Source organism: Amblyomma mixtum, chromosome 8 (assembly GCF_055824585.1).
Source record: "Amblyomma mixtum isolate Tamu chromosome 8, ASM5582458v1, whole genome shotgun sequence".
Classification (NCBI taxonomy): Eukaryota; Metazoa; Arthropoda; class Arachnida; order Ixodida; family Ixodidae; genus Amblyomma; species Amblyomma mixtum.
In genome coordinates this window covers 78,600,789-78,625,766 of record NC_143019.1, presented here as the reverse complement: position 1 = coordinate 78,625,766, position 24,978 = coordinate 78,600,789, and the positions used below count along the sequence as shown (strand labels likewise).

Genomic DNA, 24,978 nt, shown 5'->3' with positions numbered 1-24,978 from the left:
AAAAAATTTGAACATTCGAGCGCAACTAATTTTTTTTCTTCCAAGCCTATTTTATTCTTGAAATTATACCATTGTGCAATATTTATTAGCGAAACCGCATTTACGCCCCTTTCTCAAGACGTCTGCGCATTCGCGAGGTAAGTTCCGCGCGTCATGAACGGGGTAACTGAGATGATTTCCTTCGAAATGAAAGGCGCCTGTTTAAAAATTAAAACAAGGGGCAGAAACAAGTTAGGGAGCGTCAATGCTTAACCAGATCATAGGGCTGAACCTAATAACAACGTAGCTAAAAGCGAGCCGCGATATCTTCGTGATAGCCGGTGCTTTTTCATAGCCGCAGCTGACTTTGCATGAACCTGTAGCATGCGAATATTCTTATGTTCCACCGTGTAGACCAAGCAGACCCGAGCTAGCGTTCACTAATCGACGTGGAAAGGAAACATTCACCAAGAGCACCGACGGGGCTGAATAAAGGCGCGCAAAGCGAAGATATCAGCAATTTTGTCCACACTCCGCGTTAACTTCAGCCCCTTGAAGCCACAGTTTGAATAATGATGTGATAGCTAAGAGGGAGCGACGAATTTAGAGTATTTAGCTTAGTTTTCTAGCCCGTGAACATGTTACTGGCTCCTATGCAAGGGGAGAGGCGGTGGCCATTTCAATGCCTCCGTTGTTTCGGCTGGCTCCGCGTAAAGCTGCACTTCGTACACCAGTGTCTTAAAAAGGGATTTCAAATGCTTCGAAGGGAAGGGATATCTGCTTTTTTGTAGTTCCTTTCACGCCAAGACCAATGGCGGTGTCATCGCTTCTTTGTTGCCGAGCATTGTGGATAGCTACTCACAGGTACGTCAGAGTCGTTCGCTACCTATTTTCGTAAACGGAATTTGTCCAAAGGTTGAATCATGCCATGACTGTCAGTTATCTCGGCCTCGTGAAACCATCTCAGTGAATTCACTTCCAAATGGCCATTCCACCTCGTAAACCACTTCTCGTAAACGGCAGGTTTTCGAGGAGGCACTTAAGCACCAAGGCACCTAAGCAGCACAGCACCCTCGAAGCGCTGTATCAGCAGGGTGTCTGGAAGAGGAGAGAATTTCAATAGCCTAACCTTGGAAAGTCTACAAAAGCAGCTAAAACACCCGACGCGCGTACCCGATGCCGCCGAATGCCATAAAGACACACACTACGGGGGCCTCGCTCGAGGCCGAAAACCTTTAAGCTCGTTTACTGCTATGCTCGAGAAATTGGGTTATGCGACCTAATTTCTCTTCGCCATGCTGAATAAGTGCCCAAATGTCGAGCGCGTTACAATTCCATGCGTTCAATACAAGGATGGCCAACGGAAGTCGCTCATGGTCCGATATATCCATTTGCAGGAAATAATAGGAAAAACCCAAATATTGAACAAATCTGCTTATATCGTAGCATCCAAGCGGAACAGTGATTCCTCTACTGTGGACGAGAATTCAGAGCTGTTCTCGAGCGCACCCATATTCTGCCGACTGCCGCGCCGCGGTGCGGGCGTTTCTTTAGGGACTGTGGCGTTGCATAGATGCGCCACCGCACCTGTATAAAGGCTCTGGTTTACTGGACCTCGGGCTAAAAGACATTTCCGAGCGTGCTTCTACAGGTAGGTTGTGCTGCTGCAAGTTTTTTGCCTAATCGAAGAGCTAAAATTGATGCGTTAATCTTGATATTTAGGTTTACGATCATATTAATTGTGCCGGCCCTTAGAACGCGGTTGCTCTTGGTGCTCCATCAGAGAGAATGCTATTTTAGTCATTATAAAAACATTAGGTCCGTGGCTAGCATGCTGTTCTAATTGCAATGCACTCTTAATCCTTCCTGCCGTTATAAAGTATCCCCTCAAACAGGGTTCTGTTGTGGCCTGCGTTGTGGTGCGCCAGTCACATCAACAAATTATCGTTGTGAGCTCCACTGAACCGCTGGGCTAACAGAAGACAAGTTTTGTATAGCTTTAAGCTGGCTGGCGAATAACAACGCATGTTTGCTCTATGTTTCGTTTAACATATCTTTAATAACTATTAGCAAAGTAGCTAGCTTTCGCGAACACAGCGACCCGAAGCTGCCTCTATTTTATTCGGAAGCACTTACCGCGTGGAACAGCGTCGCGTCGCGTCGCCGTTTAGCCCAGTGTCATTAACTGTAACGAAATCTTGTTTAGTTTGCTGTCATTCTCGCAGATACCAGCAGCAAAGAGACTCTGCGGTCAGCCCTTTATTCCGCGCATTAGTCTGGCATAGAGAAATAGCAACGTAAATCAGTACTGGTTGTAATTACATTCCCGTACAAGAAACGTGTTTAATGCGAAGAATAGGAATCTCAGCGCATGGATGCCGAAGGTGATCTCGCGGTGACAGAAAAAACGTGTTTCGCCGGGAGGGCGTTCAGTACGCACATAGGCGATTGGATTACCTTTTGTACATCGCTACAGTATCGAGTCATATCAGTAAATCTACATTCCGATAAATGAAAATAGTTATTTACAACTATATGAATAAGAATAATATAAACATCATTAATAATAATAATATGAATAAAATAATAGCATAAATAATGACAACGTACGTAATAGACAGCAACAGAGGACACGCCTGTGCTGAAATCTGCTTTTAAGTAGCGGTTTCAAGTCCATACCTTATCTGGTCAACTACTCTCGAATGTCACCTTAGTAAGTAACAATGCGCGTGAGATAACCGTTGTATTATCTGATAGAGAGAAAATGTGAGCTGTGATGCGCAGCCCACAGCCAGCTACGTTCAGTGGTGGAGCGCATCAACGACGGAAGCGACGAACTTGTCCACACAAACATGCATTCTATGTTCGGCGCCAGCGCGACTCACATTTCATCGGGCCGCGTGCGCCGACAGATGGCGCCTGGTGCCGAGAGAACGAGGGCGCCGGCACCCTGCGTTCGAGGGTGAAAAAATCTCGTATATATACATTATTTCCTTATTAAGTGTTTCGTCACACCGAGTTCCGCATTTATTGAGAATGGCAACGGGCGTGTATGTTAAATGGAAGTCGAAAGGCCAACGGCCAAACTTTATGAATTATTTCTTTACAAGAAATATGCAGTGGACCATTCCTCATTTATGGTTAGCTGATATGAAGCGTCATCAGACTTTTGTATTTCAAACTCCATTATTGACAGTTCTACTCTAGTGAGCCTAATTCTTGAACGTTCCGTTGTAACTTGAGGAGTCGAGAACTTAGGATTCTATACTTGGCAATAGCTTTATTCACAAGCTTCATTTTATTTCCAAATTTGTACAAATTGCTCAGTCGTGAGGATAGCATTCAAAGCTCGCTGTTTCAAGGTTAATCTTTCGCCTAAATGTTGCCGCGCCAATTCGAGCTTTATTAATACAGTGGTAGTGAGAATATATAAATTTCTGTATTTTCTAACACTGGTAGGCTAATTTAAACAGCGTTAGGCTGATGAACACGGTAACTCTTTCCTTTAGGCGCGGGGCAGCACGTTCCAGATCGTCTTGCATTTCTTCTGGCAGACAGCGGCAGTGCGGAAGTTGTTCGCGTTGCCACCGCATCCGCCAAAGGTGAAAACTTCGCACCTCTTGGTGAGCGTGTTGTAGAAGAAGCGTTGCTCGTAAGCAATGCAGGGTCCTGTCTCAGCAGGGTAGGTGCAGTCTTCAGGAGGTGACACTGCACGGAAACGTGACCAAACAATACCACGTTTTCTCGGCCACAAAAGTTGCCGACGAAATGGAGGGTAAATAATAGGAAAAAGAGTAAAAAAAATTAACTGCACGCTTCAAACCTCTCGGATCCCACACTCACAACAAATATAACGCCTCATACGGGGAGTCCGTTAAAAAAAAACTTAAAACACAAACGGGCCTTCTTAAATGGTGTTTTTAATGCCATAATGTTGCCGATAAGAATGTTCTGCCTTATGTTTTGAATTATACGACGCGCAGTGATAATGTGCGTTCGCTTGGTAAATTAAGAGCGCATATTTTATTCTTTTTTTTTGCGCTTTTTAAGATATGTGTAAGAAATGCACAGATTAATATGTAATTTGCTACTCGCAATATTTCTTTCCTTTCTTGCTCTCTACATCTTTATGTTTTAATCTGCTTTTCTATATAAGACTGACAATGCATTGCTGTGCAAGTCGATGATATTGACAGCATGCCTACTTGAATTTTTTGACGCGTCTGTAACATTGTTTCAGGTCATACATACATCTGTATTAATACGAAAGAATTATGTATCCCATAGCACCAAAGCCGGTGTCCGCTGTATATGGTACGAAATTCGGAGAATTACAGAACGCCGATGTACGAAGTCACAGCACATGTAAACGAACATGTGTAGACATGAATGACGAAACGTAACTTACTATAACCTATGAAAGCCATGACTCATAGTTTATAGTCATGACACATTCATTCTGCATCATTCATGAATGAGCATTTTACACGTAATTGAATGCAAGAGATATAGAGTGGATACAAAGTGTGCGCGGTCATGACGCGTAGACAGAGTCATGACTCATAATCACTGTGAAACGTAGCACGACCTAGTACAATACTTATGCAACGTAGCATGGTTCAGCACTCACAAATGACGTAACGTAAGGTGTGCAGAGTTTATACAAAGTGTACGTGGTCATTACTCATAATCAGTCTGCAATTTAGCATGACTGCACTTTACTTCCGCAACCTAGCAAGACACAGCAGTTTACATGTAACGTAATGTAGGGTGTATAGAGTTTGTGCAAACCTTATGCTTAGCGTTGACTTGATGCTTTGGTGTAGCGATGCTTTGATATACTTGGAGATTATTGACAATGTCTCCTCTGCTTTACATGCGCTACTCCAGCCAACTCTTTTTCTTATCACCATTATTTGCTCCGAATACGAAGCGATTTTTTCATCTTCTTCTTCAAAGCTTATTCTGAATTTATCAATATAAATTAGGTTTTTAGTGAGTCTCAAAATTTCAGAACAAGTGAGTTCTCATAACTTAAACCCTTACAAAAAAAATGTAAGGCTTAGAAAGCGGTAGCTGAAGACAAAATAAAAGAACATATGTTGAATGAGCGTAAAATATTGTGCTACAAACCTATCTTTCTCTTATACATGAGGCATCATCACCTTTAACGCTCCGGAATAAGAATTCACTGCGAATGCGTAAGACAATACGTAATAACAATATGGCTGAATGTTAATTAAGCCTATAGAGAGACAGTGCAGGGACTTCGAACCGCCGCGAGCAAATAGAAGTAGCACAGCCTTTCCGATGCTATTTAGTGTATCTTTACAGGATGTACCTAAACAGTTGAATTCAGAAGGGCTATGTATTGCAAAGCGAAGGCCATTAGCAAAACTGCAGTTGCTGTGGTTGTTCACATGATATGAAACAGACGAGAGGACTGGAGTCACAGGGGACAGTAGAGGCACTGAAAACTATATGTAGGATATAACTTAACGTGAATGTCGAAAAATAAAGTAATGCACACCAGTTGGACCAAAGAACAAGTGTTCGAGAACATCATAGAGGTCTGGGAAGCGGTAAAAGAGTACATCGACTGTCGCGAAGAAATGACCGCACGTTGTTCCAGAAGCCATAAGGGATGGAACGACGTGTTTTGTGTCTCCGAGCCCTCCCAGGTCATGAATAGCAGATACAGGAAGACAATAATAGACTAGAAGACAGCAGCGTGAGTTAACGTTGCCTTGGATGGGGTCAAGAGGAGAAAAAGAACACGTTCTGACTGCTGCGGTGAGCTGGTTCTTTATGCTACGTCACCGAAGGAGAGTGGTTGTGATAGTAGGGGACTCTATCTGGGGATAACAGATAATACTATCGGAAAGTGTGTATAATAATGTTTGGGTAAGGAGTAGCGGAAGCTCGTACAGGTTACGTGTTTTTCATGGAGAATGAGAGACCTTTTTTGCGCGTTTAAGGTAATATAATGATGTCAAGGAGAGGATTTTTCGCAGGGCACACCAAATATTCTCTTGTTCAATGACATCAGCTTCATTGCTGGCGTGTCTTGAGAAGGCCTGTCAAATGAAGTCGTGCCTGTCAAGTAAAGTCTAAGTCATTCAATTATCCTCGCCAGTCCTCAGCAAGGATATCTTGCCGCTTGTTGGCACCGCGAGGTATGCGCCCTTAGAGCTTCCAGTAGCTCACTGTCTCAGGTATAAAAATGTGGCAAAAAAATGATAAAATTAGAGTTCAAACTTTTCTTTCTTTAAATATAAATGTTTAGACCGGCCAAATGTGCTGCTTACAGCATGTTGCTGGCGTGGCGAGCGAACATCGCGACGCCATTCGATTACTTCCACTGCAGGGCAAGTGCACCTGTCGATGCTCACGCGGTCAACATTTCCTCTTCGAACCACGGCGGCCCTTCTTATTTTAGCATGTGCGCCATCGAAGTGTACTTACATGGCCACCATGGTAGTTCAAATGCCTCTGCGTCATTGGCTGCGGATCGACTCAGAATCCCTGCACAGAAACAACAGTTCGTCACTTGTGATCGTTCTACCAAGCCCTCCAAGACGATTTTGATCGCGCGTACAGAGTGAAATGATTTTATCTTTATTCAACATCAAGTGATATCAGAACAAAGGCAAAAGGAAAAAACGGCTTGATTAGGGCAATGGACAAAGTCATTGTAGCAATGATTTAACAGTATTGAAATGTACTGTCAGTACAAAAGTCTCCATGATGCGTGTGCCGCATCCGAGAGCGGAATAGTGGCAGCTTTAGACCACCCTTATCGAAGAGGAAGTTTTGAGTGAGGTAATGTGTGCCAGTGAAATAAGGTGACCATTTGGAGAGCTGGCTTGTATGCGTTTAGAGAGTTTGTTGCAGCTTCGGTGGAGTTTTGTCCTATAATCAATAAGAGGACCCTACTTACAGTGAAATACAAAAGTAACAGTTGTTGCTGGGCTAATCGGTGCATAGTTCTTGGTAAGTTAGCGCAAAGCACAAGACAGTCACAAGAAAGATGGGCAGGACAACGAGCTTGATGTGCCTGCCACGGTAGGCTGCCCATGATATGCAGGTGACGATGGTTGACACTTATGAAGAAGGTGATGAAACACTCAGAAGCTACTACTAGTGGAAATTGAGCGCTCATATTTACAGCGCACCCCAAGCCGAAGGATAGATTAACGGTCTTCGTCGGTCTTATCTTCCCCTATTTTTCGCAAAAGAACCATTTTTTACTGGGAAAGGAAAAAGGAGAGGTAAAGTTTTATTTTCTAGCGTCACTAGCCATCAGATAATTGCAGTCTGTTTAACTAGGTTAATGACGGAATATCGTACTGTCACACTTTCTTTTTTAGATGGTTATGCTTGTGTCTCAAAGATTACACATTGGCGCCAAAGTTTTCAAGTCACGCTGATGTCAATGTCTGTGAAATGCAGAGCACGAAGACCCGAATTGGTTTTCCAAAAACTCACGGATGAAGCGTTTCCTCGCTGCAGCATTTTCATCCACGCGTTCTTCTGGTTTTTACTCCCGGTAAGCCGCCATCGCGTCCAATCGGTTTCTTGTTAACGTCTTCTCCGCACATGCTGCCAGTGTGGTTCCAATTCATGGTGTCCCTTATATCCGCGACATCTACCTCCATTGATTCTCATTTTGCCCTTTGTTGTTCCCGTCATTGCCCACGGCGATACTCTTCGACAGACAACCTGGGCGGCACCAGTTTAGCCTCCGTGCCTACCAGAGAAGCAGAGCCACGGTAGAACGTGTCCAAACACGCCTAGCTCGAATGCAAAGCGAGGCGAAGTTGTTCGTGTTCTTCTGTTGCTTTGGGATATTGCATAGTTCTCCTCGGTCCTATCGGGGCAGTTTTGGCGGTGACATCCTGTATGGCGCGCGCCTCTGATTCGCTCATCTGCGCCACAGCTGTGCCCTTCCCCTCCCCTGTCGGTCGGCTTCAGACACCGGATTTTTGCAAGAATGTGGGTAGTAGTGCTACTGCGCTACTATTACAACAGGCATCGGTTCTACTAGATCTCTCTTCCCAACACATGCGAAATTGACTACTTAAGATGCTGTCCTATTACCACTCCTATTCAGCATAGTCATGGCTATACCAGGTATGCATCTATGCGCATGAAATTACCCTCTGGTGAACTCGAGGATCCCTCGCTGCCGAAAAGCAAGCCGAAACAAACAGCCATCACTATGGTCGAGAATTTTTTCCAGGTCAGCGGTAAGCAATGCGCACCGGGCAAATAAGAAATCATCCCTATTCCCCCCCCCCTCGTTCTCCCGCCTAATTATGCTCCAAATTCCCGACCACCCTAAAGAGGAAAAAAATCACTCACCCGAGTGCTTGCCCTCAAGTTCTAATATTATGGCAAGCGCACCCACCGTCAGACCTACACTAGTGGTCGTGTCCCGCCCAATGCTCTCCGTGTTCTAGGCCGTCAACTCCAGCATGATAATCCCACCACCTAAATCCCAGGAGATGCAGGTTTCGGGGGCTGACGCCGTAGCTCGAGACAATACTTATAGAGCGGAGCACACGAGCTCTACCCTCAAGCCCTCTCAACCAATTTTTCCACCCGCCTAGAGACCTTCCGCCTAAATCGGCGTCTCTACCCCCCGCCACATAAGCAACTTTTCCCGGTGGACCCCTACCACCTAAGACGCATCAAAACACACTGTGCCCAATCTCCACTACCTATACCGCATACACCGAACAATACATGTCCATGATGTGGTGATCTTCCCGCATTTACAGACGTTACACGGACTGCTAAACACAACCACACAATGCCACCGAACACGATGGTGGAGAAGTTGGAGATAGCTGTTTCCTTCACATCGACAGCAAAGCGTCATCGTCCGTGCCACTGGCTATCTGCGCATCGCATCGAGCGACGAGAAGAAACCTATAAAGCCAAGCCGTCACCGCCCCCAGCTTCACATGGCAGTGGCGACGACGTGAATTCACATCGGCTAAACCCCGCTCTTCTGCCCTGTTGCAGGTTAGTGCTTACAGCGTACTGCTGCTGTTTGATTAATTATCTACGTCGTCCCCACTGCCAAGTTGAAAACAAGTTGAAATCTGTTGTTGTTCAAAGATGTCGAAAGAGCTGGCTAAAGTGAAAGATGATTTGCGAGCAGAATTTGTCAAGCTTAAAGAGGAGCTCCGACAAGAAATGAAGACGATGAAAGAATCAGTTGAGCGGAGTCTAAGGAATGAAATTCGGGAAATACGAGCTGAGCAAATCGAGACAAACAAAGCCCTTACATATGCGAACGAAACACTCGAGGAGCTCCAGAAAAAACTGGACAATGAAATTGAAAAAAACTCTAAGCTAGAAGAAGAGAATGAAATGCTTCGTTCCAAATGTGGGACCCTCGAGCTAAACACTGTAGAACTAGAGAAACGCCTTGTTCGTCTAGAGATGTACTCGCGAAAGGCAAACATTGAAATACAGGGTGTAGAACAGAAAGAGAGTGAAAGTGTTCTGGAGATAGTTTCCGAACTTGGGAAGGCTATCAGTGAGCCTATTTCTGAAGCTGACATAGAGAGTTGTCATCGTTTACCCGCCCGACAAGGAAAAACACCAAACATTCTAGTCCAGTTCAAATCACGAGCGAAACGCGATGAAACGCTCAGAAAAGCAAAGAAAATGCGCCTCACAAACACCGATGTAGGACTTGAAGGAAGTGACCCTATATATGTGAATGAACACCTTTGCCCAGTTTTGAAACGTTTGCTTGGCCTGGCTGCCAAAAGGAAACGGGAGCATCAATGGAAGTCGGTCTGGTCGGTTAATGGAAAGATTTTCGCAAAGCGGGCAGACGGCACTGATGCTGTGCAAATAGAAAATGAAAAGGACCTTGAAAAGATCTGCTAGGCTACGTTTAGAGGAGAGCAACGATACCGCGTCTATCGAAAATGCGCTATCACGAGTTTGCGGTGCCACAAAACATAAAACTTGACCTATCCATACAAAACCCTGTTTTACATATCAATACGCGTTCTGCTTGTAACAAGGATGAGTACATTAGTAGTTTTCTAGATGAATTTAATTTCAAGTTTAAGATAATAATGTTGACAGAAACTTGGTACTATGAGCACTGTAATATGCTTTGCCTGGAAGGTTATAGAAACTTTTTTATCAATCGGTTTGGTAAACGCGGCGGTGGCGTTGCTATATATGTTGATTCTGCCCATGACTACGAGATAGTTCCAGAGTTTTCAAAGTCATGCAATGATTTTGAAATATTAACTTTGAAATGTAAGCAGGAAGCGGTTACAGTTGTGTACCGGCCCCCGGACGGCAATGTTTCGAATTTTCTTTCCTTCTTTGACATACTTCTTGACTACATGCTTGTTAATGACCTGAGACTAATTTGCGGGGGTGATTTTAATATTAACATTTCTCAACATAATACTACTGCAAATGACCTTATCACAACGCTTCATAGCTCTGGTTTCACAAATGTAATTGAAACACCAACTCGCGTCACGACATCTAGTACGTCTGTACTTGATTTACTGATAACGAACATAGAGACGGTCATTTCCGACGCTGGTACTATTACATCAGATATTAGTGACCACTGTCCGGTCTTTATGGTCTACAACTCAGAAACAAGAGCTAAAACTGAGGCTTCTTGCCCGATTGCATTCCAGTACATAACAGACCTGGCTTTGCAGTCATTCAAACATGATGTCGCCATTTATGATTGGTCGTTCATACTTCACATTAGAGATCCAAGTGTTGCCTATACCGCATTCATTGAAATCTTCGTGCAGATATACATAAAACACTTTCCATTTAGGAGCTTTAAGCGACCAAAAAAGATAAGGAAACCGTGGGTCACAAGGGCTCACCTAGGCGCGATCACAAAGAAGAATGCTCTTTATCATGCTTTTCTGCGTACGCGCTCACCTGCCGACCTAGACAGTTTTAAAGCAGCCAGAAACAGGTTGAATGCCGAATTGAGGCGGGCCAAGAAAGTGTACTTCCAGGAATTATTCACTGATATCGCGCGAAAAAGCCCGAATATCGTTTGGAAAGTAGTAAACAAGGTATTAGGTCGCGGAACGAAGAACACAGAGCCAAACAGATTAACTTTTAACAACTCCGAATTGACTGGAAAGGCACTCGCGGAACATTTTAATGAACATTTTATCAAATCTGTGCCAAGAGAAAATAACCCAGTAAGTTTGGATATGGCTATTCATAGTGTTCCTGAAAGTTTGTTTTTGCACCCAACTAATGAATCAGAGGTCTACACAAAATTTATGCATTTGAACAACAGTGCAGCATTAGATGTAGACAATATCCAAGTAAAGCCTGTTAAATATGTTTTGGAGCATATTCTTCCTGTTCTAACTCATATCTATAACTTGGTCCTTGAAACGGGCATATTTCCAATTGCCATGAAGAAAGCTAGATTAACTGCAGTTCATAAAGGAGGCGATAAAAATTTGGTTTCAAATTACAGGCCAATATCTGTCCTCCCAATATTTTCAAAGGGGCTAGAGAAATTAATCTATGATCGAGTAATTCTTTTTCTAGATAAGCATAATGTGCTAACCAATGCTCAACATGGATTTCGGAAAAATAGATCAACCGAGACAGCCTTATTGACTCTGAAAGAAAATATACTAGAAAATATAGAAAATAACAATTATACTTTAGGTTTATTTATTGACTTCACGAAAGCTTTTGATTGTCTTAATCATGATATACTACTGCATAAGCTTTCACTCTACGGAATTCGGGGCATACCACTGGAACTGTTTCGATCATATCTCAGTGGTAGAAAACAGTGCGTATGCATCGATAGAGAACAGTCAAGCTTTTTAACAGTTACTCATGGCGTACCACAAGGAAGTGTTTTGGGGCCTTTATTATTTAATTTATATATAAATGATATTGTTACACTGGACCAAACGGCGAAGTTCATAATATATGCAGATGACAGCACAGTGTTATTTTCTGGCCAAAGTGTACCCAAATTAGTATTAAAATGCAATGATATGCTTGACAAGCTCTTGCTCTGGTCGCAGAGCAACAAGATAAATATTAATGCAGCAAAAACAAAAGCAATTATCTTCCGGGCAAAAAATAAACCACTTAAAATTCAACACGCAATTAGATATGCTGATAATGAGATTGAAATTGTGCATGAGCATAAAATTCTGGGAGTAGTTTTCTCAGCTAATCTTAGCTGGGATACGCAGGTTTATAACATCTGTAAAAAGCTCGCTGCGACAACAGGAGCACTGTCACGATGCCGCACGCTGCTACCCTCAAAGGTTAAGCGACAAATTTATTATGCACTCTTCGAATCTCATATTAATTATTGCAGTTTAATATGGGCAACCACTACGAAAGCAAATATCGCGATGATTCTGCGCCTCCAAAAGAAAGCCCTTCGTCACATCGCGAATGTACACTACTTATCCTCAACAAACATTCTCTTTCCATTATATCACATCATCAGCATTGACCACATGTACGACTTCCGGATGTTACGTTTGTTTTATTTTTCTAATAGTTCTTACAAGGCCTTTATTACAGAAACAGCGTCCTTAAAAACTAAACATACCTCAGCTAATACCCGCAGCACGGATACTTGGTTTGTTCCTCATTTTAGGACTAATTATAAACTACAAACACTGCAACACAATCTTCCGCATGTACTTAACAAATATAAACATACCACAGATTTCAGATTCAAAAAATTGCGACGGTATTTTGTTGATATGTGATGTTTTTGTTTTCTTGCACTTATTATGTATTTCTGATTCTCTAGATGCACTATGTTCTAAAATATTTGATCATTTTATACAACTTGATGTGTGTACTCTGCTTTAATGTATGTATAGTTCATTGTAAGTGTATTTTATTGTTTGTATTCAAATAGTGTGTACTTTTGTTCTCCTTTTGTTGTATCTTGTTTATGTTTATTTCAATCACCTTAAAAGTCTAAGCCACTGTATGTAACGGTTTTCCGGGCCCAGTCAAGCTGCGAAAGCAGCTTTTTGCCTGGAAATCCTTCCAGATGTTCTGGAAAAATAAATTCAATTCAATTCAATTCAATTCAATTCAACGCTGGCCAGCGGCACATTGGGAGACAAGGAGGCACTATTGTCTCCATCGCGAAACCATCGATGGAAGCTACTGCAGTCCTGGACTGAGGACTCCGCCGACAATCCGTTTCGGTTTCCTTTTTCGCAATAAAAGCTTGTTCGCTCACTTCACTAAAAGAAGTCAGTTCATGCACCTGGATTTATTAATTTATTCATACTCCTCAGCCAGCAGCGGTGCTGCCAATGGCTTCAAACACCGGACATCGTCACGTATTACCGTTCGCCGAGCTCCTTAGGTTATTTCAGATTTTATTATCAGTCTTGTTTTGGGAAAGCACCTCTGTTATCAATAGGCACAAATTTTGGAAGGCTCCAATTGCAGATTGGATAGGTGGCTTTCTCAAATGGGCGGCTTACAGTGCGCAACCCAACCCCTGCAAGTGCTCCCGCCCTCTGTTATCGCTAGGGAATCAAGCTTCATTAACTCATTGGCTGTTAAAAGGTTACCATGGAAATACCTGCCGAAGGGCAGCGGAGCAGGAGACCATGACTGCGGCGGTGACTTTGTTGTCACCACTTAAAATGACCCGCTCGCTTGCTGAGCGTACTCTGAATGCTATTGTGTTGTTCTTGTTTTTCTCGTATTGGCTGCTCTTTCTCAATTGCTGAAAAGCCTTGGCATTCAATAAAGCACTCTGCAAGACTAGATTGTGCACGGATGTTTTAAAACATAGAACCACAGCATTTCAAAGGACGAACACAGAACAAAGCCGGCAAGAATGGGGGTGCTTGATCCTTTTTATAAATAACATTGCAACGATGATCACTTGCAGCTAAAAAGTTAATGATCTTCGAGATCAACTCGAATGAGGAACCGAAACACGTACACCAATGAATAGGGCGTCACGCCAAATGCTGTACTTTATGAGCATTGTATTAGAGTTGGATTTAGGCCTTGACAGTGCTCTGCAATTCCCTATGGTAAGTTATTCTCGACCAAAAACAAAAGAATGTCCTTACCGTAGCATGCTGTCTCACACTGGGCGAGCGTATGGAAGTTGTTGTCATTGCCTTTACAGCCTCCGTAGATGAACTTTTCGCAAGTCTTAGCTGTGATGTTGTAAAAATAGCGCTCAAGGTAGCCCACGCAAGGTCCTGGAACCACGGGTTGGCGGCACTCCGGATGCATCCAGGCTGCAAGCGCAATATGCATGCGTGTTGTCGTGGGGTGTAGCATAGGGGTCATTCAAAAAACGGTTGTCAGTTCGTATAAAGCCTGTTGTACGTATGTGGTGCAGGCAGGGACTTATTATGTTTATTTCCTTTTCGGTTGCCCCAACGTATTCTTTGTCAGTTCGTATAGATCCGTTCTTCTTGAGGCGCCGTTACAAGTACAGGCGCTGTAATATATGAAAATGTAGCTTCGGGCACTACTAAATGTTTCGGTCAGGGAGATTTTACTTGTGGAAGTAATGAAGTCGGCTGGGACTCACGTCGTAATTGGGGGCTTCTGATTTATTTTCACGTCTTTGGTTTTCTCAGTGTATTCTGAAATATCAGTGCTTGGGTGCTTTTGCCGCAGAGGCCACTGAAGAGAAATAACCTGGCCAATATCGATGCATTGCCGCTTTAGAATGGCTCCTATATTACTTTAGTTCACAGAAAGCGAAGCTGATGTATATGCGTGAAAGATCTCAGAAATGTGACAGGGGTACTGCCGGCAATAGACCGCAATGAAAAAAAAACTGTCACGACGTCAGAATTTTTTTTGGGGGGGCGCGGATGTCTGAGACTAATCTACGCAATCACTGGCTTCCAAAAACTGAGAAACCGTTGTTTAAATTATTTAAATGACGCCATTCGTTTGAATGGAATTGCGCCAAAGAAATGTTTTTTTTTTGCACGCCTAAGTTTCATCAGTAAATGCGCATTTCACTACTGAAGAGCTATAAACACAGCTAAAATAAATCTTTACTGAGATCAAATCATGAATGTAGATGTCCTCGGCGTCTTAAATTATCATCGAAACAAGGCTGCAACGGCCTGAATGGACCCCTTTCATAATTCGTTAAGAGGCCTTCCCAACCCTGCATGTTGCCCTAGTCATGGCATCACTGGCCATCAGTTATGTGAAGATGAATGTTAAACTTGCATATTATTAGGTACCTTTCCTAAGGGCCATTGCCAGCTTTATAAAGGGATGATATCACTCTAAAGCTACATTGTTAATTCCTTCGCCATGAAATTTCAGCTCATTGTGAACAAAATGCATGGGACATTATATATGCCTATACGTGATTTAATGAGAAAGGCAAGGTAGTTATACAAAAGGACTTGCGAACGAACTTCACTCAAGACTTTCCAAAAGCTAAAAAACCGGTGTGTTACATTTTAATTTTGTACAAAGAGTTGAAAATAACGTGAAGTTAATTCGCTAGGCAGTTTACACGGGAAAGTTCATTCATTTCGATATGCAAAATCACAACGGCATACTAACGAAATTTCGTTGGAGTGAGATAGGAGGCAAGTTTTAAATGGGATATAACAGACATGATATAATGTAACCACGACACCAAAAGCTTTGTCCAACTGGAAGTGGCCTATGCTAGGTTTAAGGTTGAAGGACAGGTGATTATAGCACCTTCTGCTTTCAAGCAGCATCAGCTTAAATAATTGCTTTAAAAGGATTTTATCTCTACCTAATATTTAATGCTAGCACGTTTTTGTAGTGTCTAATTCTTACGAAAGAAATATTATGGTAATCATATATCACGATAAAGAAATTGTGTTTTTCAGAAAAGAAATGTATTACGTACTCCCAAAAGTTTCTCAAGCCATTTTTGGTGCGGATTGCGGAAATGCAAGAGCTCTCTATGTTAACATTGCTTAGTTTTCACTGAATGTGCAGGGTAAGCAACTGCAAATCTTGAAAATAAAAATTTCACAGCTAATTCTGCCAGGCGCGCAGTATATTTAAGATGAGTTCTTTCTTTCGCAGCCGGCATATGCTACACATTTCTCGGCATTCGTTACGGGCAGATCACTCACGAGGGTTTGAAGCAGCCGCAGATGCGATCCGGGCGGAAAGACCCATGTCCTCTGCAACAAGAAGGAAAAATGTGGAGCAGAATTGAGTTGACATGCTAGGACGCTGGTGCCGATGGAAAGTTGCAAAAGAAAAGGCATACTGTTCTCACGCTACGAAATCAGCACATTAGTTTCCTGGAAGTGTATAGTAGTGATATAGGGATGTTGTGGTATAGTGATATAGTTATAGCAGATGCACAGATTTACATGACTGATCTGTAGATGATAATGCATTCAAAATTGAAATAGAAGTATGGAGCTAAATTTTCTAGCATCGTCTTAAACAATGTTTTAAAGCCTTTAAATACACTGGTAACACTTGGCGACAAGATGTGACGACTTTCCAGCGTTACAACGAAGGCAGACACAGGACTTCTACTATTATGGATCTAAACCAGGTCGTATGTGACATATGCGTGATGGGCCCGAGGACCAACAAGAACATGCGCCAAAATGACGAACGCATCATCATGGCCTTGACCTTCGTTACGCCTCTCTAATGCTTAAACGAAAGGCCCAATACGCCAAGTTACGAGAGCGCAATGTGGATGTGTCGGCACCGGCATCATGTTGTCCTGTTTGCCGCATCAACTCACAAGTTACAGTAGGCCTTCTTGGGAATTTGTTGGAGTACTAATAAAATCTTGCGACCGGTTTCGATTCCTTCGAGACCAGTCCCCATCACGATGCATCAATAACTTCTCAGCACAACATATTTTTATGAGTGCATCTGTTGTAACCACGTACCATTGTCAACTCCAATATTCTGCCTTTCATATCCTTCTCAAAAGCACATCTCGACTGTTACTTCTATACGGACCTCTAAAAACTATAACACAGTGCAAAGTTGCCGCTGTTGCTAGCAGAAAACATGGGATGTGGGCCTCGGGCAATATTTATAAGCAATATTACGTTTTTTAAGAGGCCATATAAAATAATCGAATTAGCCTCTTGACAGGTTGTAATGGTTCTCAGCTGGTCGCTTCGTTTGTCGTTTACTGAGTTCAGGCTACGTTAACTTCCTTTACCAGCCTTATTAAATTTGCTCCTCGAGGCAAGGCGCTGTTGTGAGAGTAAGCATCGGTTTTGTTGCAGTTGACATAGGGCATAAGTATAATGGAACTGCATTGCATTCTGTTAAAACGGCGTTATTCGTGCCCGAGTGTCAAAACGTAGCGTTGGGAAAAATAGACTAAATCCTTCCGTGCGCATGTCTCCCTAAAAATTTTAGCGCATATGTGAAGGATGTTCGTTCCATCCGAAAAACAGGAAGGTTTGGGGGCACCGAGCTACAAATCAAGATCCTTCCGCGTATGAGGTAGATGCTCTACCCCTTGAGCACCTTCAGCTTCACTTCGGGTTCAGCCATGCGAATGGTTCAGCCATAGACGTTTATGTGTTTCTCCCCTTAGGGGCCTCGCCAACCGAGGCGGCTAGTTAGGCACCTTATAAAGACTTAAAAAAACAAGACGACTTTCTAGGAGTTACAATACGAACAGGCGGTGTCTGGAGTCATTACAATAGAAATTCTATTGAGTGTTGACGCCAAAGTTCCATTTCACCATAGTCGTTGAGAAGTAGTGTACATTGGTCATGGAACTCGTAGTTGAGCTGGCAAATACATTTCAAACTGTTTGGACACAATTCCTCTATCATTAGTGGTCATTATAGATGGCTTAGCACGATAGTTTTCTTGTAGCTGGGGCACAGAACACGCGCGCGTCCTGTGTCTTCTTTTTCTTTGTGCCTGGTTTAGTTTGCGCCAACGTATTTCCATCATGAACGGCCTCTAGCTAGCCCAAATTTTGATTTCATTCACTATTGCAGTTCTTTCCAACACAGAACAGTTCTTTCGTGCACTCATCATGTGACGAACTTGTTTTTGATGCGAAATCACTAATTCGAAGGTTCAGAGCCTAGCAAAATCGTTGCCTACTTGACTGGCCGGGAGCGTAATCCTAGCGCCTACGCACTTCGTGGCTTTGCAAGCAACAGATTCGCGGCCTCACAAGCAATAGAGCCATACTACTGCGCAGCCTCAGCGTTGCGTCATATCGAAGAGCGTTTTCAAAGATGGTGTTAAACGCCGATGAACTAAGCTGTAAGTGAAAAACATTCATGTTCCTGCGCGAGTTTTGGTGCGCATGGACATGCGGTGCCGAGAGGAAATGCATTCACGTTTTGTGGCTATTTACTTGTGCTGACCTCTGGACGTAATAACATTCATTGCTCCCTAATACGAGAGCCCCGGCTAGGGCGCTCTTTCTCGCACGTACATTGTTTTTAATGATGCCGAAGTAACTTGCAGCGTGGCATTTAACGTTCATCATGCACTAATTGCACGAAAATTATTGTCTTACTCGACAACTCCTGCATCAATTCATTCCTCTCTGCTTGATCACTGCCTAAAGCTAAGCCAAATTTTTAGCCATTTTTTCTCGCAATTTTCTTGCGTGTGTATTATTTTTCCTTTCCTTTTTTTCGTTTGCTGCCCACAACCATGTTCGTTACCGTTTCTAGGACTGAAGCGAACGCGCTTCTCGCCACAACTTACGTAGTCTCTTTCACAAACAAATACCGCTAAAGTAGTCAGGAACCATGACTATTTTCTGCTAATTATAGGCTTAAAAAGTGTTACTTTTTCCAAACATTACTGCTTTTCGAAAAATTGGTATCGTGCTTTCAGGGCTAAAAAGTTCTGTTCTTCGTCTCTAAAAAATACAACTTATTACCTCTAAAAGCAATACATTTCTTTTCTCGGTGTGTTTTCTACGTCTCCATTTTCTCACCTGGTTTGCAGAGTCGTTCCCTTGTGAAAAGCAGTACTAAGAAAAAAGATAGCGTCTTGCAAATCTTCCTTCTAACTGGCTCCTTTTTATTTGTATTTTCCAAATATATTCGCACTACTTCTCAATCAAGGATGCCCTCTTTTCCTTAGGCAGGTGCAGTGTACAGAGAAAATGCTTCCTCATAATAATAGAAACAACTGTCGGTTCTCGAATAAACGTGGGCACTTCTAGCTGAATTTATGGGAAGGAGTAGCTCTTTTTTTTTATTGGCACTTCTTGGTAAAGTAAGAAGAGTTATTCACAAACCTTGGAGCTGAATACGTGGAGAACCTGTCGGTCCAAACTTGCCGAGCTCGCTCATCGGGAGAGAACCTTCAATGTGACAGCAGCGATGAAAATGAATCAAATAACAAGACGCCTGTTTACGCAAGATGTAAAGTGCGCACTGCTACTGGAATCGAATATTTGCGAATGTCAGGAAAACCGGAATTAACGCGACAAAAAGATATGGACATCAAGCTTATGCATTGACAAATCACTGTTTAATATTCGCAACTTCTACAGAGCTATTATAGCAATGATATAATGCGATCCGAAACTTGATGCGCACAGCCGCATGCAAAACATTATAACAATGTGCTGTTCTTCCCCGCAGTACGGGATATATATTCTAATGAAGCTCTGCAATTGCAGATGCCAATACGAATGTCATCGCCAGACATAGTTTACTAAAGGCAACATGCACATTTTTAACGAAATTGAAGGTACCACGGAAAAAGTTGTGTGTAATCCAGCATGGAAATTTTTTCCCAAATATCAAGTTTTGTTGAGGTAAAACTTCCCACGTAATGTAAAACGTTGAGGTGGAGGCGAAAAGATTGCTTTTTTATTTTTTATTCTAGGCCTGAAAGTATTATGAAAGTATTCAAGCCATAAAAGCAAAAATAGGCTGCCGTTGCTTCAAATTCCTTTGCTGTGAGTACATGTCGCTTTTATAACATTTATCCACTGATATTCCTGATTAGAGAGTACCGTTTGCAGGGCGCGGAAGTTTGTAGATATGTCTACATTCTTCCCTAAGCTAATGAAACAACAATCATTGAGAACTTTGCTCTAAAAGACCAGCCAGCTATATTTTATGGCTATCAATTCATTAACTAAGCTTTTTGCCGCCGCCATTTACTGCATCGCTCAGCCGATTAGCCTCTTTACCTCGGTAATACTAAATAGTTACAAAAACTGTGTTCCTGTAATGCTGCCCATTGCAGTGCAGATAGTTCGGCGCCTCCAAAACAGGACAGTTCAGTATGCGACTACCTTTTGTTGTTGACTGCGTTAGCGCTCTTAGAAGGGTGTAACAAGGGCAGGCTACTTCGCTGACCTGGCGAGAGGATTAATTTTAGCCACATAATGTTCTCAATACGCGTTATTAACTTTTTTACACCAAGAGCGACGAACAGGTTTGTAGAACAGATAAAATTGTAGGAATTTACCAGACGTTCTTTAATTTATTTAACTAAACTATCTAGCCGTTCTAGCTTCCTTGAGACTCGCGTTCTACTGCTGTTAATTTTTTTTGTCCCCATTTGTACCCTTTTTTAGGGCCGTATGCGAGCTCTGTTCAATGGCTGTGCGTCGTTAAGTCGGGAGATGATTTTGCATGTTAGGTTTTATCTTATGTTTGGTCGGTGTGTTTCACAATGCTGAAAGTCTGTTCGACATGCATTTCATTTTGTGGTAATAATGGCCATGCCATACATGGAAATATGCCCGCACCTTGTATTTAGTAAATACCTGAGTGGAGAGCCTTATTGCTAGTCAGCGATTTTTGTTGCCCGAAAAATTTTAATTCACACTAATTTTAGTAGACTGAAATTTTTACTGTGCTTGTAAACTATTGTATCTGAGTTTAGTTTTTACCATACGTTTGGACAGTCTACGCTGCGTTATTGTATCGTCGGCTTTCCAAGTACCTCATCGTCCTACAATCCGTCATTTCAAGCTCCCTTTCTCTATTCTGATAAATAAGCAAACATGGTGACATAAAAGAAAACACGAAAGAAGGAAAGAATGCCAGTAGAATAAAGAGAAGCCATGAAATTATAAACAAATCAAGGCAAAAAAAGAGACCACATACCTTCAATTCTAAGACGAGGGGAACCCGTTGGGCCGAATTTAGCGCCCTCAGTCACCACACCACAAACTTTTCCGAAACCTGCATTTGTACATCTTAAACTAAATTACTAAGTGTAAATAGCCTACTGATAGCACGTAAATATTCATAAGCGTCTCTAAAGGAAATGGCACTTCTTAGCGAGCACTTATATATTTCGCTGCACGTGAAATTGATTCCATTGACTATAGATCAACACTAATCATGTCTAATTTTCAAAAGGAACTTATTAACCTACTAATCTAGAACTGGAAAATAGTTTCTCCCCCATCCTTCTAGATATCTTCTCGCCTTCTTGTTGAGTTAAATAACTCTCACTCTTTGTTACTGACACAGATTCTGGCAACGAAATCGAGAGAATAAGGGTAACGAAAGACCCTTGGCCTTGTTACAGCGTCCGGGAGCTGGAACTGTCCGCACTGGCCAGCAAATTATCATCCTCCGCTGTGTATATAATTGTCCTAGTGAAGTAATTTTCTGAAGTATAGACGATTCATCGTGCATTCAGCGTGTACAGTGCATGCGAGGGCATAGACGCACAGCGTAAATGAAAACAGTGCTCCTGCTTTGAGAAAATGAACCAAAGAACACTGAAACGCACTCAAAAGCTCTTTCGATTGAAACTTTTCTGGTGTCATTAACCATTGCACCATCTTTGCCCCGCAAAGATGTCACCAGAAGCTGGTGCCTTCTAACTTGGTAGGCTGAATAAAAAAATTTTCCTACCTGTGCAATAGTATCCGCCCGAGAGTTTTCCAATTTCCTGAGATCAGCTGGTCCGACTCCTTGTCTTAATCCTAATCTCCTTTGATAAAAATATTTCAGGACCATTTTCCTGTGCAAAATCTATCGCCGCAGTACGAGTTTACTGCAAAAGCTAAAGGAAGCTGCCATCCATTACGATGGTCATGGAATTCACGTAGCTCTGGATGCGCTGGATATCCGTTAAACCTGCGTACTCCGTCTTTTGTCAGTAGCTTAATGTGCATCACGCTGTCCTCGCTTAACTATTCAAAAAGAAAAAGAGCTAACTTCATTCAAGAACATTTTGGATCACCTAAGCAAGACTTCACTTTGCCAGCTCTTGCTTCATGCGATTCTCAACCGTTGGCTTTGTGGATGGCATGCGACACTCCATGCTTCATATCTTCAGTTGTAGAGTTCGTTTGTTTTCCTGGAGGTAGTGCATTTTAGAGATTTCTCTAACAGGATACAGCACTGATATTCACCCATTATTTTTAGGTCTATTTTGTGAGTTTCTGATTCTATGATTTCAGTGATGAATATGGCGAGTTCCGCAATCCATCGTCGTCATCCTATCTGTCAACGTTTTTTCCACAAGCCGGATTCAAACTAATAAATTCGCATCTCGCTGTCATGGCGGTTTTGAGATAGAGGCCGAGGCAGTTTTTTTGTCTGCCCAATTCCTAATTTGTTCCAGTGCAAGAAAGGAGAGACGACTCACCGAATATGGCGCCCAAAAGCACCAGAAGGATGAAAGTCTTCATTGCGTCTTTGAATATCCAACGAAATGCCACACTACAACCAAAGAAGCGGTAATTTCACAGCTGCACGGCACTCAATGGAGACTCCACTGGCAAAAATGCTGTATTGCTATTGTCAAGAAGCTTAAGATAGGCTATCTTTAAGAGGAAGAAGAAAAGGTTGACGGATGCTGGCTGGAACAACTGTTATTGGAGGGTCAGAGCACGCGACTGCTTGATCGGCTGGGAAGATAGGCAGCATCATCTGTAGGCGCGGATCCTCTAAGAATTGTTGTGACTGTTAGGCTTCAAATGCTCTAAATGCTCGGCACGCAGCACTAGACTGCATGTGATAAATTGTGTCATTCTATTTCGCGCTAACCAAAGTAATCTGATTGTATTCTTTAGAAACCATACTTCCTTAGCACAGGATGCATTCTAGTGGGATATATATTGATCTAGAATGTAGTGCGCCAACGTTATCGACACATATACGGAAATTCAGGTAAAAATACGTAGGTAACTGAGTTTTCTCAGCAAACTCATTTAGTCTGTTATTAAAATAACACGCGTGTTGCTTCCTTGCGTTCGTGGTATCAAAGAATGACCGCTTTACATTATTTACGCACATACGGTTTATGTCCCCCTTATATGTCCTCCCGCTGAACACCTGGAACCGACACATGCGATAGGCCCCACCTCCCAAGCCTGTGCAAGTGGGTGCTTGAGAACATTTCAGGACGAGCTAATTTTCCCTCTCTGACGGTGATGTACATAAGGAACACTACACATAAATAATAAACAACTGCTAGCCATTTATAACGTACGGCAGCTCTATGGCAGCGTGCCTTCCCTGATGATGCTTCCTTCGCTTTGCAAGCGCGCCGCGAAAGCACGTGTTCGAGTGCACAGGCGGAGAACCGCGATTCAGCAAAGGCCGTCGGTGGAAGGCTTGCTGCTGAGGGGCATTATTTTTCTTTGAGTGCCGCTCTCAAGGGTCACTGTAAGCTGCTATAAGTGGTGTGTGTACAAGCACACGAACTACGAGAACCAACGACTGTCAGGGCAAAGGAAAAGCATGATACTCCTGGAAGAATAATTAAGTTCTCGAAATACATATATATATATATATATATATATATACTGAAAGACAAGAAAATAAAAAGAAAAAATAGGAAATGCTTGGAAATTATTCCTAAAAGAAAATGTTGCTTTTAGAACTTGCCTTTACGGAAAAACCCGAAGCAAGCGTGAAATACGTGCAGGCTGACCTCTTTGGACACATAGCTCTTATGTGTTCCTCAAGTGCTGAACACTTTTTGTTTGCGGCTGCAAGAATATAGCATAAATGAGTGGCATGGCCTGAACCTGAAAAATGAGAAACCTGAAAAATCTTATGTATTATTTCATTCGAGGTTTCCTTCGCTCAAGATCCGCCTGTATTTATCAACTACGCAGAATTCCAAAATATTTGCCACTTTTTCACGCAGGAAAAAGAAAGTTAACATATTCCTGCAATGCGCAGAGCGTATGTGGGACGAGTTTAAGGTGACAATAGAATTCAGCAGTTAGCATTTCATGAGAAAAAAAAAAACGAAGTGTAAAATGACTTTGCGAATATGCTTTCCAATAATGCACGTGATCAGCGCAGCTGTTGCATGCTTTTCCGATGTGTGCTTTCCTTCAGTAGGGGCGCTCAGAGTTCAGCGAGTCAGATCCGTCGAGTAGACACGTGATCGGGAAACTGGCTAGGGGGTTAGCGTGCTCACTGCGACGTCACGCTGCAGGAACACCTAGATGGCGCTGGCCACGTGATAGGCTTATGGATCTTTTTCGGACGCCTCACCGTTTCTCGTAAAATCACGTGACTAGGAGATGATTGCGTGATGCGTGCGCCACTATCTAACGCTTTTCAAACCAGGAACAGCCGCTTAACACCTGTGCTCTGAGAACATTATTACGCTAGTGGCATTTAAGGTCAAGCAGCGTTCCGTAGCCCCCGAATTTCTTTTATTGCGTTAACAATACAGGTGCCAATCTCTCAAAACGGCAGCTCCGCCGCGTGTAGTCTCGACGACATCAGGCGCAATGGTGAAAATTAGATTGCTGATGGAGGCAATCGCGTGATCTTACATTATTATATATCCTGTACGAAGAACTTTGAGTATGAAACTTCCCCTGAGATATAATTCTTTCTTTATTCTCACTGACGTCTTGATCTGCGAGCGTGAAGATAAATAAAAGCGTGCTTCATTTGGACTCCCAGTATTTATTATTCACGAAGAAAGTAGGTGGCCTCAGACCTTATCGGCAGTTTTTCTTTTTTGTGGGAGTACAGTGAATAATACAAAAGGATATTTTTA

The 24,978-nt window shown here is 42.6% G+C and overlaps 1 protein-coding gene across 1 annotated transcript; it reads right to left on the bottom strand.

Annotated features, from left to right (window-relative positions):
• Positions 1-3,484: 3,484 nt before the first annotated feature.
• On the bottom strand, positions 3,485-22,639 carry LOC149333121 (BPTI/Kunitz domain-containing protein-like). Its single transcript, XM_089557648.1, has 4 exons — positions 22,597-22,639; positions 16,131-16,181; positions 14,103-14,276; positions 3,485-3,687 (listed from the first exon to the last, which is right to left on the bottom strand). The coding sequence occupies exons 1-4, from the start codon at positions 22,637-22,639 to the stop codon at positions 3,485-3,487; spliced, it is 471 nt and encodes a 156-aa protein (XP_089413774.1).
• Between the last annotated feature and the right edge of the window lie 2,339 nt (positions 22,640-24,978).

What these genes read in the sequence shown, in the direction of transcription:
- LOC149333121 (XM_089557648.1), bottom strand. Translation starts at nt 22,639, where the DNA reads ATGAAGACTTTCATCCTTCTGGTGCTTTTGGGCGCCATATTCG. An exon ending in GCTTTTGGGCGCCATATTCG is followed by an intron (nt 16,182 to 22,596) that starts GTGAGTCGTCTC and finishes TTCTTGTTGCAG; the next exon opens with AGGACATGGGTCTTTCCGCC. An exon ending in GTGTGAGACAGCATGCTACG is followed by an intron (nt 3,688 to 14,102) that starts GTAAGGACATTC and finishes GTTTCCGTGCAG; the next exon opens with TGTCACCTCCTGAAGACTGC.